Genomic DNA, 18,596 nt, shown 5'->3' with positions numbered 1-18,596 from the left:
CCTTTATACGGAAGTCAATAAAAGCCTTTTGCATCGATTGCAGGTTGTGCAGAATGCTGCAGCTCGTTTTGTCTTGGCCCTTCCTAAAACCTTCTCTGCTACTGCAGCTAGGAAAGAACTCCACTGGCTACCTGTGCAGCACAGAATCTCTTTTAAAATTCTGTGCTTAGCTTACAGAGCGGTGACAGAAGGTTCCTCCAGTGCCATTGGCTCTCTTCTTACGCGCTACGTTCCTACTAGAGGCCTTTGTTCTGCGGGACTCTGTCAATTGGTTGTTCCGCGTTTCAAACTAGCCAGATGGGGAGCCAGAGCGTTTTCCGTGGTTGCCCCTCAGCTCTGGAATTCTACCCCTCTTGATATAAAAACCCTTCCCACAATTGAGCTATTTAAAATAGCTCTCAAAACCTTCTTCTTTAAGAGGGCCTATCAATGAGAGTATGCTGCTGAGTGTATTGTAGGGGGCTTAGCTGTTATATTTGATTTAGGCGCCTTGACGCCCTTTGGGCTAAGTTTTGCGCAAGATAAGATCCGTTTCATTCATTCATTCAGGGCCTAAGACTTCAAGGGCCGCAGCGACAACATTTAGAGTCCAGGACTCACCCTAGCAGAGGTCACCAGTGCAGTCCAGTTAGGAAATGCCTCTTGTAGATTGTTGGCCTGTTGTGTTCCTGTAACCACACAGAAGGTAAGCCAACTGACCCTGGCAGTTGACTTCTCAGTCTGGGTACAAGTGCGAGTAGTTTAAGTAAGGTCTCCACATAGGCTACAGACAACAGACTTCTTCCTCATCTGTTATTCATGTCCAGAGGGTGGGAAAACACTTGGACATTTTCTAACCAATAGGTAAAAAATCCTCAAGGGCAAACCCTCCCCTTTTTTCATTACTTCATCTTTGCTTTACTGAAACTATCCCACACTGCATCATTCTAAGCTGTGACAGTCAAGCTACACTTGTAAAGCCATGTATTACTTGCCAGCCTAGTGAGTGCCACACTATGTGCTGCAGTCCACAGATTTAAATGTTCTTGCCATTTCTTGTACTTCCTGAAATGTTAGATATGCCAATTGGGTCAAGGAAAATGATGCTGTGAGGAAGTGGGGTGTATTATATGGTATGGTTGTGCGACCTCACCATGTAATACACTTAACAAACCCTTTAAGTTCGGTACGTTTCGCTTGTCAAACCTTAAGCTCAACCTTTAGTAGCTCTGGTGCTAAACAGCAAGGTGTACACAAAGGAAGAAGTGTACAGCATTTCAAAAGCACCAAAACAATTGAAGAAATCAACAAGAAAATCAAGAAATCCGACAGCAATTTATAAAAATAGATAGTATTTGTATGTATTTTTAGACACCATAACAAAAAAGATCCACAGGATGGTTCTGGAGATATCGAATTTACACGGTATAGTGAATCAAAGCATTAAACTCAACCGCCAACAAGCAACTGGCAAATTCACCAAATTTAACTCTTTGAAATGTTTTCGCCAAAACGTTGGGTTTGTTTTATTTCAGTCACCTAATCTCACTTTAAGCAACTGACTCCAGTAGGGAGACAGTCATGGGGACCAGCAAAATCTTCAGAATCAGTTCCACAGGTGAAACAGTCTCCAGAAAGTACCAAGCACTTAATCCCCTTTGAAGTGTAATCTTATGGAAGCGATGCAAGGAATGAAAGATGCTGAAGATGCTAATGAATGCTGTGGATGTGATGCGGTCAACAGGGGGTCTTCTGTGGGGGAGAGTCAGTCCTGGCCACATGGTCAACGTCCCTCAAAGTCCTCTGGGTACTGTTAGAAGTTCACTCATCACTAGGCTACCAGACGCCTGGTATTGTGACCAATGTCAAAACCTTCCCTGGGTGATAACTTCTTCTGGGCAACCAAGCTGCACTCTGATGATTCTCCCGGGCTCAGCTACTCGGGTGCATCTTTGAGCGTCGGGTCCTGGTCTCTGGTGCTCCATAGAAGTGGTTGGCAGTGGTCTGAAGATTCTGAGCTACCAACTTTCCCCAGCAGGGAAATGGCCTTGTGCTGTGAACCAACTGACCTTTGGAGTCTCTATGCTTTGACTGGGCTCTGGAGAGGACTTCTCCACGAACAGGACCCAGCAGGCACAGTCCCTCATTCTTTGCTAGCCACCACGTTCAGCAGCTGCAGTCAGCGCCGGTCCAGCCTCTCTTTGCCGTTTTACGGTGCCGCAGGACTGTCTTTCTTCCTGTCCAGTCGAGATTTAAAGTCTGTATGCCACAGGTTATGCTCAGATAATGCCCTCTGGGTAGGATACGGTTGGTGGCCAATGGGCTACCAAGTTCCCTCCCTCCGGATGACAACTTCCTTGTTAGTGTGATATCTGACTATCCCAAGATGCACCATTCTGCTCACTCCCAATATGGCAGAACTCCTCTCTCGGCATCCAGAGTTCCCTATCCCAACTCAGAGGTGTGGCTACCAAGTGGATGACACAGCCCTGAAAAGAGGTTGAACAACTGTTTTTCTCTTTCCTTCCAAGTTGCCAGGTAGTTTGCCTATACAATGGGGATGCCCCTCTCCCTAGAGCTCCCCATTTGCTCATCAAAGGTGGCTTCAGCTTTGAAGCTCGCCTTTTTTGGCCAACACTCATGTGACTTCCTGCAGGAGGGAGGTAACATCTCTGTCCAGTGCAGGCACCTATTGTCTTCTTTCCTGAGAGTCGTTTGCATGTCTCCCTAGGAGGGCAGAAAGCTATCTCAGGCTCAAGCACCTTGTGTCACCATTATCGGCACAGGAGATTGAGGACAACAAAGAGGCAACTTTGTTAAAGTTGCACAATGCTCCTTGCCACATTAATTTCAACTTAAGAATCAAGTCGGGCTTAATGCAATAAGTTGTTTGATACCTTTGAGTACCAACTTTGAATGCAACGTTCAGGAGTGAGCACAGCAGATGGGTCAGTGTGGAACTCTGTATTTGCCAACGGGGCCATCAAGTCTTTCCATATTAAAAACGACATTTTCGCGTTTTTACTGCCAGAACACATTAAATACATATTCTGCCCATGGTATATGTTGCACCCAGCCTTAGGGCTTGGTAGGCCAGCCATAAGGGTGACTTACCCATGTATCAGAGGGACATTTTACTTTGCCATAGCTTTAACAACAAAGTTGGACTACAAATTCGAAACTGCAATGGCAGACTAGGGGCCAGATGTAGGAGCCAAAATACCGGTCGGTAACGGCCGATTTCGGCCGTTACCGACCGGTATTTATGATTCGGCATGTAGGGGCCATAATTTTACAGAATCGGTAAATTTACCGATTCTGTAAAAATACCGAATCGGTATTTTTACCGATTCGGTAAATCCAAATGTAGGTGGCTCTTCACAGAGTGCCACAGGCCCTTAAGATTCGGTATTTTACCACCCAATCCAATTGGGTGGTAAAATAACGAATCCAGGTGTGCATGCACCTTAGGGCATGTCTGTGTGCCACATGGCATACATGCCTGTATTTGGGGTGCTAGAGGGTGTCAAAGTGACACCCCCTGCACCCTTGCTGTAATCGGTATTTACCGATTCGGTAAATACCGAATCGGTAATGCCCATTGATTCCTATGGGCTTCAATGCCCATAGGAATCAATGGGCATTACCGATCGGTAAATACCGAATGTTACCGATTCGGTAATTCCATTTTGAAAATTACCTACATCTCACCCCTTCATATTTACCGATTCATAAATACCGAATCGGTAAAATTCGGTATTTATGAGTCGGTAAATAGAAGTTACCTACATCTGGCCCCTAGAGTCTGGTTTTTCATTTGTCACAAACAGGGTGGCACAACCAGTGCTTCAATCCCTGGGTTGACTCTGCAACTTATAGGTACTGGGTACCCTGGCTACCATATACTAGCAACTTACAGGAAAGTTAATCCATGCCAATCGGGTATAGCCAATGTAACATACGCATTTTGCGGTCAGGGTACTGGTCAGGGTACTGGCACTGAGGTCTGGTTATCAGGCCACAGCGCACTCTCAGAATTGAAAAAGTAACAGCATCAGTGCAACTGCTTAGGGTGACCATACAAAAAGGTATTACCTTATAGTTTTAAGGGTCAGGTCATCTATGCTGGGGACTAGAAAACAGTGCTCTAGTGTGCAGAAATCAAAAACATCAGTAAATTGCACAAAAATGGAGGGTAACTATGCAAAAAGTAGCACTTTCTTTTAGCCGTGAATCCATTTTGAATATTCTGTTTATTAGTGGGTGACAAGCTGGAGAATGGAAAAGCCTCCTAGACAGATACCCGTATTTTCTGGTGTATAAGACGACTGGGCGTATAAGACGACCCCCTACTTTTCCTTTTAAAATATAGGGTTTGGGCTATATTCGCTGGCTTATAAAATGACCCCGGCATATAAGACGACCCCCAACTTTTGAAAAGATTTTCAAGGGTTAAAAAGTCGTCTTATACGCCAGAAAATACGGTATGTAGATTATAGGAAGAGGCATCCGTGAAAGGAAGAGAGAGATGGATGGCCCATTAGAAGTGCTTAGACAATACCTGCCCCCTTCCTTTTCATTCTTCCAGCTCCACCAACTCTTACTGCTGAATCTTGACTAGCATAGACTTTAGCCTGCCTAGTCGGATAAACACATTTCAGGAACTGCCTGACACCAGCTCCAGAGATGCTGTTGGGCCCATCAGAACCAGTCAGCATATATGGCCTCCCAAGAACATAGTCTCTCTAGTGTTAAGCGTGTAACCTCAATATTCTAGACAATGGAATAGGTAAATCCTTAGCATTTAGGGGGTCCCCTCAAGAGTTCTAGGAAGGTGTATGAATATGAAAGTATGATATCTCTGCAGGAGCAACCTTCTAAAGAAGAGCTCGTTCATCTACACTTCCTTTATAACCACATATAAGAAGTTAATGTCTTCTCATTTAGCTTTCTAGGTGAACTAGAAGACAGAGATCCAGGGACTGGAGATGAAGGAAATGTAGGAAATGACCACCTTTGCATGATGTCCCACCGCCCCACTTTTTGCCCTGTTCTGCTGAATTTAGAACTCTGTGCAAACAACTCTGGCTAAACAAGAGTTAAATGCCTGTGCTCCCCCTTTAAACATGTTTGAATTACTTATCCATAATTGGCATATTTAGCTTTCCCATAAGGCCATAGTACATGGTGCAGGCAATACACCAATGGCATGGAAAGGCAAGTGTCACTTGTGGACTTTAGCACTTACCGTGCTACCCACTAAAATCACAGTGACTACATGGCTTCAGGCTTACCATGTGTAGCATGACTGCAGCAACCTAACATCTGCTGTACAACCCCCTTTTGACCGGTGAGAAAACCTGCTTTTAAATATTAGTAAATCCCCTCTAAGTATATCTTTTTGCCCACAAGGTAGGGTGTCTGATATTTAAAGTTGCAACATGTGTAAAATTTAAATGGGCAAGTTCCTCCAGTGACTAGGCGCCAAAAGGTATTTTCACTGGCAGGGCTGTGGTAGAATCCTAGAAATTACAAAGTACAGGTTATAAACTTTAATAATCAACTTTTGACAGGCAACAACTACAAAAGTATTTTAAAGTCTATTTGTAATACTTGAATAATCCAATTGAATTGTAAAGTCATATTTTTGATCACATTTAGGAAAAGGGCCTTTTAGAAACTCAGCTTTTACCCGTTTCTTCTTCCAGTAGGATAATCAACATTAGCTTACTGACAGCTGGACTACCAAAGCTTGACCTTAATTAGGTGTAAAAACTGCTTCTTGGGCAGATACAATGTCCTAGGTGTGGGAAGTTCTTTTTTCTTTCCTTTGCAGGAAGACCAGTTAGGGTGGACCCAGGAACATAATTGTCAGTCAATAGGCTTTATTTCGATAATCAAATCTTAAAAAGCAGTACATACAATATAAAAGATTCAAAACAGTACATTCTTTAAGATTTCCATAAAAAGATAACAATTATAAATTAGCTAAAACAGGCGCAATTAATAACTCAGATTAAATAATTAATTTAAGCCTTCTTGATCTGATCACCCAGGCCCAACTTAAAAATATGGCAATGCCACACACAAATAAGGGCCGAGTGTCATGCTTTAAAATTCTCAGGGCTACCATACAATGCATCGTACCCAAATGCCTGCAAATAGGCTTTAGCCATCTGGTTCTAGGGGCTTTATAGGCAGGACATTCAAAAAGTAAATGAGGAATCGACTCAGTCCTCTGGGGGCAAAAGGCACATGTGGAAATGGTTTGCACCGGGATTTTCCAGGTCGATGTCAATTCTCTCACTGGTAAAATACCCAATCTAAATTTAATAAACAGGGCCCTGTCTCTAGATTTTGATATTACATCGAGATAGGGTTCCCGAGAAAACACATCCTTTACCAAGATAAAGTCCCTAGAGGATCTACAAAGATCGGGGTTCGAGATTCTCTTCCCCGGCAGCCAGTCCCAATAAATCCTCTTCAGGGTAGATTTAGGCGGGGCAGTCCTAGAATACCATGACTCCCAAAGCCCTAACTCCCCAAGCAGTGATTTTACATCCCGCAGCCACCCAATCTTTGACCATCCAGGCAGTACTAATATCTCCCTAAGACCATCTGCATAACTAGAAAGTTCTGGGACTCTCCAGAGACGAGCCCAGAGGAGCAGAGGGTGCAGCCTTGCCTGGTCTTTGATGGGGCGGCATCCCAAATCCAAAAATAGTGGTAAGGTTGGGGTACTGTAAGGGAGGGACAGTAAATCTTTCAGAAATTTGGATTCTGAGCATGCTAACTGGTCAACATTTTCCGAACCCCATAGCTCAGCGCCGTACAGGGCCCCACTAACCCCTCTGGCTGAATAAATGTCCAATACAGGAGCTATAGGTTTAAAGGATGATGAGCGCTGCTCTTTAAGAAGAGCCCCTACCACCCTTTTATAGCTCAACAACATCTTTTGAAGGTGTGTTGACCATCTCATAGTGTCGGACAGACGGATGCCCAAATAATCAAATTCTTTGACCCTTTCCAAATGTACCTGATTTAATAATGGTGGTTTCCCAAGCTTTTTCGGAGGATTGAGGATCAAATATTTGGTTTTATCTGTATTAATTTGAAGGCCCCTTTTCTCACAAAAGAGTTGAAAACTGTCGAGGAGAATTTGTAAGCCCATAGGCGACTCGGAGATGAGCAGGGTGTCATCGGCGAAGAGTAGGGTGGGAACTCTCCTGCCTGCCAGGGATGGTGAGTCGGATGGATTTTCCAGATGATGTTCCACCACTCCGTTCACGTACAACGAGAACAGAGTGGGGGCGAGCACATATCCCTGGCGGACACCCCTATTTACCGGTATTTTTGCTGTCTTCTCACCCTGCTTACCCCACCTCACCTCACCCGAGCAAAGTTCCCCGAATGGAGCTGAATCACCAAAGATAATAGATAAATGGGCATTCCCAAATCAAGCAGAACCTTCCACAAGTGGCTCCTGGGGACAAGATCAAACGCCGTCCGCAGATCAATAAAGGCAAGATATAAGCTGCCTTTGCCCAAGATGACCACTTTCCAATACAGAAGCAACAGTCTGAAGGTTTGCTCGATGGTCCCAGTACCCGACCTAAACCCAGCCTGCAGATCTGAAAGAATTGTATTGTCCTCTATCCACTGGAGTACTCTCCCCAGAACCACCTTCCCTGCCACCTTCTGGGACGAATCGATTAGGCTTATAGGCCTATAATTTGCTGGGTCGTCCCTATCCCCCTTCTTAAAGATAGGAACGACCTCAGCACCCATCCATGAGTCAGGAAGGGCTGCACCACAATAGGAAGCATTGAGTAATGAAGAGATGAGTAGCCCCCATTCGGTCAAATTTAAATGAAACAAATCCCCGGGTACCCCATCCGGACCCGATGCTTTGTGGGGTACTAGAGAAGAAATTACCCTCTCCACCTCCTTAGGTGTAAAGGATTGAATTTCACTAAACTCAGCCGAACTCATTGGAGGCAGGACAAACAACCCGCCGAGGTCGGCCTGGGAGGAGGAGTAGAGTTTAAAGAAATGGTTAAACCATGCCTCCTCCGGGATATTACAAGTTAGCAAGGAGTCGACCGGCCTATTTCTTGACCTAACTAGATTCCAAAAACCCCTCGGGTCCCTCCCGGCACTAGCCTCTTTCAGGTCTAACCAAAACTGATCATCCCACTCTTTTTTAGCATTATTAATGGCATTTTTGTAAGCCTTCCTAGCCATCCCAATCCTCTCCGGACTCTTAGACCTTACTGCTTCTATCAAGACCCTTTTCGCCCTCCGACATTTCTTAGAATACCATCCATGAGATCCTCTAAATTCTCTACACAACTTCTTAGGAGGATCCTTATTGCGAAACACAAATAGCTCACCCAGAGCATCAATAGTATTGCAAAAAAGGGAGGAAACAGATGGAAAAGTAAGGGGACTACCACCAAGACTAGTCATAGCCTTGGACATAATTATGCCTATTCCATGGACCTTTCCCTCATCCAAATTGGCCTTTTGCCACTTAAGTCGCCTCCCACAGTTAGCCGGACAGACTTCACCAGTTGTCCGCAAGACTGGAACTTCCCGCAAACGGGCTAGAGCCGTCAACATGGGCAAAAGCGACAAGGGAAGCGGATTATGATCGCTTTCTGTAGAAGGAATGACAGCCATGTCAGACATAAAAGCCCAAAGCTTATAATCCAATAAAAAATAATCTTTTCTAGATGAATGGCCAACCCTATTAAATGTGTGCGAACCATAGGGGTCCGACTTGGATCTGCCATTGGCCGCCCTTAAGCCATACTCAAGAACTAAGGCATTCAACTGCGTAGCACGTTTAGACCATCTTTTTATGGGTGCTAATGCTAGAGGTGGAATGCCCCTCCTCATGTCCTCCTCTGCTATCCCAAGGATATCATCTTCAGCAAGGGGCTCGAACGTGCAGTTAAAATCACCTGCAACCAGAACGTACATGGTCGGAGTACACAAGCTGAGATTGCGTTCCAACCCCAATATAATGGGAGAGGACAAGTCCCTACAGCCGCCTCTGGCGTGGATGTTAAAAATTTCCAAAGACCGGCCTCTAAAGGAACCACTAAGAGAGAGTCTCATTAAATTAGGTGACAGGGAAACACACTGCCTAACATCAAGCCCTAATGAAATGCTGACCCAGATAAGTAGCCCCCCCGAAGGACGAACTTTCCCTGAGATAGAGGGAGTAGCCGGAACAAAGTCGGAGGTATACCCCTCCTTGTAACAAGGCTCGAGGCACCAAGTCTCCTGAAAAAAACATATTCCAAAGGACTCCATGAACAAATTCCAGTCCGGATGATCTAGATTCTTGGCAATCCCCGCTATGTTCCAGCTGACAATTTTCAGGGGACTAACATATCTCCCTGATCCAATTGCAGCTGAGAAATTGAAGGAGGTACAACACCAGACACAGAAACAGAAGCTGTGTCCCCCAACGATGCACAATTGCTCTCCGAGTGGTCCAAAACCAAAGCATCCTTGCTAAAAGTACCAAAAAACTGGGTGGGCCCAGGAGCCGGGGGGGAAGGAGACATCAATCCATCCCTAATCTGCACCATAGAACAACTCTCAGGCCTAACTATTGGGGCATGTCGCCTCCCCTCTGTGTGGAAAAAAGCTACAGGTCAACAAGCCCATCTTGGCCACTGAGGTGCTGGCCCAACAGAGTGTGAAAACAAGCTATGAGGAGGGAGTTTGTGGTTGGAATGCACCTTGACCCTACACCCCAGTTTGGCGTATTCACTAACTGCGGGAAGGCATGACGAGGGTAAAAGTAGTTCAGCTCATGTGTGTTGATTCCAGATTTACCATCTTTGGGAAAGTGATTACAGATAAAACGAGCTACTCTGTCGTCCTTAAAGTTTAAATACAATCTCCCCTCAGGTCTTTCGGCCTAGCACCCAACCAACTAACCCGTCTAACATGGAGAATAAGACCATCCAGAAAACTGGGTAACGGTCTATGTTCCCTCATCCAGAACGTGGTCTTATTTTTTAATTCACCATAAGATTCGTGTTTGCCTGGCTCCAACACAGGAACCCCGGTCAAAACCACAACAAAGGGTTGGCAATCAGGGGGGAGATTAGCAAGGGGAGTAATAATGGTGGAACCCCCCTACCCTCTGTCTGCGTGTCAGGGAGAGGAACTGGATTTTGAGTAGACCCCCCCATTGGCTCCCTTACTATTTGCTCCAGAAGACGAGCTATGTGTAAAACTAGATTTGTCGAGACCCAAAGGCCTTTTGGCCGTAGTGCAAGAGTTGTTAGTATTTGCAGGGACTGTTGGTTGATCATGGGCACTAGGAACAGCTTTTCTAGGAAGGCCGGATGTAGACCCTAAGGGAGATACTGCTGTGCTCACAACAGGGCTCCCCCCGCATTGGAATTTGATCAGACACATTCGCCTGAATAGAAGAACTCTGAGGGGACGAGGTCACCACCTGCCCAGCTTCCCTGATTTTAAAGTGGAGTTTTATAAGGGATTTGAGAGAAAAGAAGTTGTCCCTGGTAGTTTGTTCAAAACTATCCAGCCTCTCTGCCAAACCCTTTATTTACTCTTTGCAGGACTGGAAGGATCAAGGATTTCATAAGATGATCAATCTGAGTCAGTGAGAGAATGTCAGGGTGGGGACCTGTAACAGGATGGACATGCGGGCTTAAGGCCGGATGTTTGCCCAGTAAGCCAGTAGACCGGTCCCCCAACCGACCTTCTGGACTCTTAAGACCCTCATTAACCTCCCTGCCCTGCACCACCTTACCCATACTCCTCTTAGGGCAAATTCTAGATTTTTCTGAAGGTTTGGTGGTTCTCCCTTTTCTTGGGCTTGTTGTACGTTTCCTTTTGGAAGCAACTAAACCAACTGACCTCTTCAAAGCTATTTCATTACCAACAAGGGACTCTTTTTGCTGGGTAAGCGTAGACAAGGAGACTGGGGGTACAACTGACTCAACCGACCTCTCTTCAGGGATTGGGGCCGCGAGATCTATGGGCTTTAGAGTAGCAGGCAACCTATCCAAACTTTTCCTTATAGCAGCGACTCTATCGTCATCAACCCCTGGGGAATCCAAAATCAAAGCCTCAGACACCTGAACAGGGGAAGTGGCTAAACCTATAGGACCCAAAGATGAACGTTTGTGGGAGAGAGGCTCGCGGGAAAGATGACGCTCGGTAATAGCAATCTCCTTCTCGATAACCGAGAACGCCCTAGTAATAAACTGGTCCATTGTCCCGCTAATGGAGCCGCCCACCCCCTTCAACACTTTTCCAGAGCGTGTTGACATCAGAAACAACTAGGATAGGGAGAGATAAAAGAGAACAAACTAGTTTTCACCCCAAAAATAGATCTATATTATAACAAGCAGTAAATCAAAAGTTGTGGTAATGTCCGAACACAAACATGTACAGCCAGACCTTAGCAGGGGGTGGCCCAGTCCAGTCTCCTAGGTCCTCTGAGGGCCTCAGAGGGCCCGCCCTTTGCCCGGGCTTAGCCCGGCGAGTCCCGCGCGCGACCCGTGATGCGAGTAAATCCCCGCAGTTTTAAAGCGCCTCCGGGCACAATTAGAGGCGTGGAGTTGTTGTGGGCACCTGGGGATTGCAGTTCCAAGCCTCTCCCTCTCGGCTGCTGCGCCCGATGTCCAGTGGCGCCAGCAGCGGGGAGAAGCGAAAACATGGCAGAAGCGGCAAGTGGGAACAGACGGGGACACACAGCAACGCACACCAGGTATGAGTTAGAGCAACCCGCTCTGCCGGTAAATCCCCGCAGTTTTAAATCGCCTCCGGGCGCAATTAGAGGTGTGGAGTTGTTGAGGGCACCTGGGGATTGCAGTTCCAAGCCTCCCCCTCTCGGCTGCTGCGCCCGATGTCCAGTGGCGCCAGCAGCGGGGAGAAGCGAAAACACGGCAGAAGCGGCAAGCGGGAACAGACGGGGACACAGCAACGCACACCAGGTATCAGTTAGAGCAACTTAATTAACTTATAAAGTGCATGCCATTTCACAGGTAAATGTAAGGTGAAACCTGGGAAAGGAAAATCTTTGTTCTCCCCGTCAGGTTGGATCAAAACTCAGTGGGAGGCAAGCTACCCCGAAACTGGTTTTAAGTTACCACAAAGGGGAGAGTTACTCATTTCCCTGAGCACCCAAAGGCACTCCATAAGGGAGAAAAAGTTTATATTTTAGGAGTAAGGTGCACTGTGCAAATGTTTGCAGCAGGGCAGACAGGAACTGCTGAAAAGGTAGGTGGGGTTGCCACTAGAACTTTTACTCCATTGGTTAGGGAGGAGCCAGGAGCCATCTCCACTCACTAGCTAGCTCCAGTTATAAATATGGCATGCCAAGGAACTCTCCTCAGAACACTTTATGGACCTACGGAAGATCAGAAGAGGAATGAACCCTGATTGCTGTAATCTGCTAGGAGGTCAGAAGAAATAAACCTACTCACTGCTATAACCAGGACAAAGATGTGGACCCTAAAAGTAAATTGGCTGACCTGTGTGGTTATAGGAATACAAAAAGCTGAAGAGACACGTTTTCCTGAATGACCGATGATAACTATACTTGTACTGGATCCTGCACAAGGCCTTTGCTGAACGGAGCTATAAAGTACTAAGATACCCCATGAAGCCTGGGAGCCTTCGGTGAAGAGCTGAGTAAAAGGGGTCTTCCCACTGCAAAGTTTTGGAACTTAGAAAAATTCTAACTTCCAGCTGCCAGATGACTGGGATCAACCAGCAGAGCGGATCAAACAAAGGCACAAGTTAGCTGAGCTGAAGAAACAGGTCTGTGCTGCTTGGAGCTTCTCCGCAGCAACAAATCCATTTCCGTAGCCCTCAACAAGAAGGTATCTGACCCCATAGAGCCCTCTTCATCTACAGCCTGCTGCCTTGTTTCACTGGAGAAATCCAAGCTCCATTTCAGAGACTAAGGGCCCGATTTATATGTTGGTGGGAAGAGCTCTCAATTGCGGCGGTGACTGTGTTCCCTCTCCGCCATCATAGTGATCCGCACATTCAATTTGTTTCAGGTGGACCATCAGTTTGACCACAGTTTAGAATACTCTATGTCCGTTGTTGCCAAACTTCTCCGAGTTCCTGGAGAGGAAAGGACATTGGATTAATCGCTAAAGGACCGCCTGCCAAAGTAGATGGATGGACATGTAGCCATATTTTACTGTTTCCCAGCACCAGGTAAAACCTAGCGGTGAGGGACAGTAAAATCGTAATAATGCTCCCCACACATGGGAGAAGACTCCAATGGCAGGGGGAGCATTATTATTTTTCTCAACATAAAGAAAATCCAGTTTGGGGATTTTCTTTATGTAAAGAAAAAAGAAGTACTCTGTGCTGCAGGGCTGCACCCTGCTGATTCAGTCTCATAGAACAGAGAAAAATACATTGGCAGGAACCACAATGGCGGCTGTTCCTGGGAATGCTTTTACAAATGACCACCAGCAGGCGGTCATTTATAAATTAGGACGGCGATCCCTCGCCATGTAAACGGAGTAATGTAGGGGATCGGTGGCCCATCCGCCCACATATAAATCTGGGCTTAAGCTCCAAGGTAGAAATCTTGACCGGTCAAAGGCACTGAAAGTATCCAACTGATGTGCCGATGCTCTGAGTGAGAACGGAATTTTTCCTGCTTAGACTTTTTCCAACAAAAATCAGTGGCTTCAGGTGGACTTCGCTCAAAGCCCACCCAACTTCAGTGAGACCTTCCCAGATACAACCGACTACCTTGCCTTGTTGAGAGATTCTGACTTCCATTTTGCAGACTAAGCAAGAAAGTAAAATCCTTGAACCATATTGGCATGTGCTCGAGGCCTTCCCTGGCATAATAAAACAACTATTGCGCCATAGTATACAATAACATCATATAGCATGACACAGCATATAGTTCAGGAAACATACGCTTCATAAAGTTATATATAGTAATAACATAATGTAGGTTTCAGTAGCACCGCATAGCGTAACAGACATCTTAACATAACGTTACATAGAACAGGAAATAACAATATTACAGCCTACCTACCGTACCATATAATCACAGGATATAACTTAACATAGGACATAACAGAACATAACTATATTACAAGCTATTCCTAACTTGCAGTAGTGCTAGAGTATTACATACATAAAAATAAAATACATTGCATAGCTTTTCCCCATTTTTTCTTACTTTCAAAAGCAAATCTGTAGAGTAGTTGGGCCACGTCTTCGACATTGACTCCGGAAGTGCTTTCTTCTCTCAGGCCTCGAATCCTTGTGATGAGGTCAGACACCACCTCATTGATGACGCCAGTGTAACACACCACCTCTTTGGGCTTCAGCATCCTCTTGTTCAGGGTGGTACGTAGACTGTGCCAGCGATGGCCTTCTCTAAGACAAAATCAAGCAATTTGAGAAGGTCAGTGGTACTTCCCTGGGCACCTACTCTATTTAAACTCCGGTGGGCTAGTGAGGAAGCGAGTTCTTGAATGATGCAGGTGGTGATCAGCACAGAAACTGTAGATGTGGGAGAGGTGTGGCGCCGCGACCAGGGCGACAGACTCCGGAATCTGGGGATGACTGTTCGATCCGCGGTGCCGGCGGCAGATTAGCCCAGCACCATGTGACTCTGGGCAATAGATTGCTTAATCTTCCCGACGGCCTCCAGCACCTAGAGACCCTTACGGGTGATTGTTCGCACTTTACAAATGTGGATTATTATTATTATTATTATTATTATTATTATTAGATCTGTATACTGCTGAAAAACTTGAAGGGTCAGTGGCTGGTTTCACCACCACTGATTCAACCGGTCTGCCAGCTACAGCTGCTGCCTCTTGGGAACATTTGGATTTCGCATTTTATAGTAGCTAGAATGAGAGTGGTTCCAGGAACAACCAGCTTTCCCCACACCAAAACCAGGAGACGTTCAACTAACATGCTCTCGATTTGATCTGTGGCAAAGCAGGGTTCACTGTCAAATCCACCATCAGAATGCAAATAGCCTATCATGTGGCAATGCTTAGTAATAAATAGACTGCAGACCTTTACTATGTACTACCTGAGGATTACTCTACAAACATCTTACTGTGAGACTCATAAAAGCACATGTAATATTTGAATTCACCCCATTTAGAGACAAGTAAGTATAAGGATCATTTATCCTAGTTTTAGAGAAGCATGGGGTTGAAACTCGGCTGGAAAAAAGCAGAATAGCTGATCAGAGAAACTATTAAGAAAAGAATGAGCACACCCTTCTGTGCTAGAGAGTTGGATAGCGTGATTTGCAGAAATGTATGTCAAAATGAGTCCCTTGTATAAATCACCATCCATACTCTTTATGGTGGTTCTTCTTGCTTGTAGGCCCTAAGGTTTTCGTCTAACAGTGTGGGACATAGGTCAGCGGACCTTATGGGCACGATTCACATAACTAACTTAAGACAAAATCCTAAACTTACTACCATTTAGGTATTTACAGAAGGAACATACTCATTTCGGTATTCACAGAAGTTAGGAGTCCTAACTTTAGGACTTTTAAATGCCTTCTGTGAATACCGAAAGTCTTAAAGTTATAATTTTTCTCAGTTTAGGAGTCCTAAAGTTAGTTACTACTCCTACACTGAGAAAAATCCTAACTTTAAGACTTTTGGTATTCACAGACAGCATTTAGGAGTCCTAAAGTCACTGTATGTAAATGTAAATGCCATTTGTAAAGCGCACAGCTACCTCCAACAGAGGTGTCCCGGCGCTGTCCGTATACCGCTTAGGAACCCTTCCTGGTTTTTCCCTGTGGAATGTCCACTCCTGGGCACCCCCAAGGTGAAGCCAGGCATCCCAGCGCTGTTGGGGCCATTGTGGAGATTAAGCAAGCTATTGCCCAGAGTTGCAGAGTGGGACCCATGATTAGAATAGGCACCGAGGCGAGAATTATCAGGTCCGAGGAAATTGAGCCCAAGACCCACTGAGGCAGGTATTGAACCCTGGTCTCGGACCAGACCTCTGCATCAGGGTCTGCCGCTCTAACCATTTGAGCCACACTTCTCCACCGTACATGCTCGCCAATATTGGACAAAAAAAATAATCCAACTGTGGTGGTCGAAGTACACCAGATTAGGGAGATGGGGGATTTAAATGCCTCAAGTAACTCTGTAAACTATGTAAAGGCATTAAGGGACGAAGGTTTGCTTGCATCAATCAAGGAGTCACTTAAACATAGTAAATGCAGAGACATCAATCGGATCAGAGAGGGGAACAACCCCAGTCCAAATCTAACAGGGGATCCACCGATCACAGCGGACAGTTTCACCTCGCAAGCCACTGTGAAAGGGGACCCATCCTCATCGACAATTTGATAAGTCAAAGAAGACATGCCCTGCCTCAGTAAGCTTGAAACAAAGATGCTGCATCAAGACAAAAGTAAAGACCTCATTAGAGCCAATACTGAATTTATTTATTTTATTTATTTATTTAATGGTTTTGTAAAGCGCGTAGTAACTCAACGAGCATCCCAGCGCTGACCTGTATCTCCTGGGGCTTCCAGCCATCTGACTGGGGTTTATGATTGCGGGAAAAGGAGGGTCTTTAAGGATTTCCTGAACTGGAGATGGTTTGAGTCTGTCCTCAGACTACGTGGTAAGCAGTTCCAGTGTTTGGCCGTGTGGACCGAAAAGCGGCGGCCACCGGTTTTGGCTTTTTTGACCCTGGGCACTGAGATGAGATTTTCTCCATTGGACCGAAGGTCTCTTTTCGCTTTATAGGGGATTAAAAGTTCTTTGAGAAGGGGGGGACCGTTATTATTGAGGGTCTTATGGGCCAGGCAGAGGGCCTTGAAGATAATTCTTTCTCTGACTGGCAGCCAATGCAGAGACCTGAGGGCTGGCTTGGCAGAGGATCTTGCAGGTGTGCCCGTGAGTAGGCGGGCAGCGGCGTTTTGAACTTTCTGCAGCGCATTTAGGGTAGCTTCAGGAGCTCCCAAGTAGATGGCGTTACAGTAGTCTAATCTCGCCAGGATTAGGCCCTGTATGAGGAGCTTCCTCGCGGTGGCCGGGAGCAGAGGGAAGATCTTCCTGCAGGCTCGGAGGAGACCGAAGCATGTCCCTGCTGTTTTTTTTGCCTGGGTTTTGAAGCTCGTGTCCTTGTCAATCCATACACCCAAGCTTTTAACCTCGTCCTTAGGTGCGGGGGGGGTCGCCCAGGCAGCTGGGCCAGAGGTGAAGTGGAAGGGCAGGGCCCGTATGACCTAACAGTAGTATCTCGGTCTTTGATCCGTTCAGTTTTAACAAAGAAAGATTCATCCATCGGTGGACTTCCGAGAGACAGCTGTGGAGGTCAGAAGGGGCATGATGGGGGTGGGTGAGGGTGACAACCAACTGGGTGTCGTCGGCGTAGTTGATTAAGGACACGCCGAACGGGGTGATCCTCTTCTCCAGTGGAGCCATGTATACGTTGAATAACGTAGGGCTCAAGGATGAGCCCTGCGGTACTCCACATCGGAGGGGGATGATGGATGAGTGGCTGTCGTTCTCCCAGACCTGGAAGGATCGTCCTGCTAAGAAAGATTTTAGCCACTTCAGGGCCACACCCTTAAGTCCAATTTCTCCCAGTCGCTGGACTAGGGTGGGGTGGTCTACAGTGTCGAAGGCCGCACTGAGGTCTAGGAGGATCACTGCCACTGATCCTCCTGTGTCCAGAATGCTTCTGGCCTTCTCTACCGCCGCCAGGAGGAGGGCGATGTCAGTGCCCTGACCTGGACGGAACACTGTCTGGGAGACCCCCAACAGGTTGTTATTTTCTAGGAAGAGTGACAGTTGTTTGTTCACCAACTTCTCTGCAATCTTACTGTTTCCTGGGAGAAGGGAAATGGGCCTGTAGTTGGAGAGGTCCTTCGGGTCTAGGGAGGGTTTTTTTAGGAGGCCTTTGACCGCTGCCGCTTTCCAGCCGGGGGGACTATACCTTCCGAAAAGGAGGAGTTAATTAGAGCCGTAAGGGGGGGGATGATGGTACTGGACACTTTTTTTAAGAAGCGGAGGGGTGCAGGGTCGAGGGGGGAGCCGCTTTTAATTGAGGCCATCGTTGCCTCTACCTCCTCCATTGTCACTGGGCCAAAAACGTTCAGAGAGGGTTGAAGGTTGTCAGCCGAAATGAGGGGATTGGTGGTAGTGAAGGTAAGATTCCGATCCGTATGGGCCGGTTCAGGAGGGGGTATGTCCAGAAGGATTTTTTGGATCTTCTCATCAAAGAATGTGGCTAAGTCGCTGCATTTACTTTCTGCTTCCTTGGGATCGAGGACTTTGAGTGGGGGATCGGGGGCATGGAGGAGTTCTTTGAGAACAGAATAGGTTTCGTGGGCCGAACAGGCAGCATTTTTAATTCTGCTCTCATAGAAGGAAATTTTGGTGTTGCGTAGCTCCTTTTTATAGGATTTTATGGAGGTGCAGAATATTTCTTTATTTTCCTCTGTTTTGATTTTCCTCCACAAACGTTCGTTCCTTTTACACATCTTGCGCAGAGTATTGAGTTCTGGGGTGTACCAAGGTGAGGGGTTAACTCTCTTGGTATGTTTTAGCGAGTGGGTTTTTGGCAAGATGGAA

The 18,596-nt window shown here is 46.3% G+C and overlaps 1 protein-coding gene across 1 annotated transcript in view; it reads right to left on the bottom strand.

The window, feature by feature from the left end:
* LOC144822104 (sterol 26-hydroxylase, mitochondrial-like) overlaps positions 1-18,596 on the bottom strand; it is a 183,544-nt gene that overhangs the window by 56,265 nt on the left and 108,683 nt on the right. Inside the window, exon 4 of the mRNA XM_078679229.1 lies at positions 14,198-14,397. Coding sequence (XP_078535355.1) covers positions 14,198-14,397 — 200 coding nt within the window. The remainder of the gene's footprint in view (positions 1-14,197; positions 14,398-18,596) is intronic.

Source organism: Lissotriton helveticus, chromosome 3_1 (assembly GCF_964261635.1).
Source record: "Lissotriton helveticus chromosome 3_1, aLisHel1.1, whole genome shotgun sequence".
Lineage (NCBI taxonomy): Eukaryota > Metazoa > Chordata > Amphibia > Caudata > Salamandridae > Lissotriton > Lissotriton helveticus.
The sequence above is the reverse complement of the archived record's forward strand: the minus strand, read 5'-3'. Positions and strand labels throughout refer to the sequence as shown.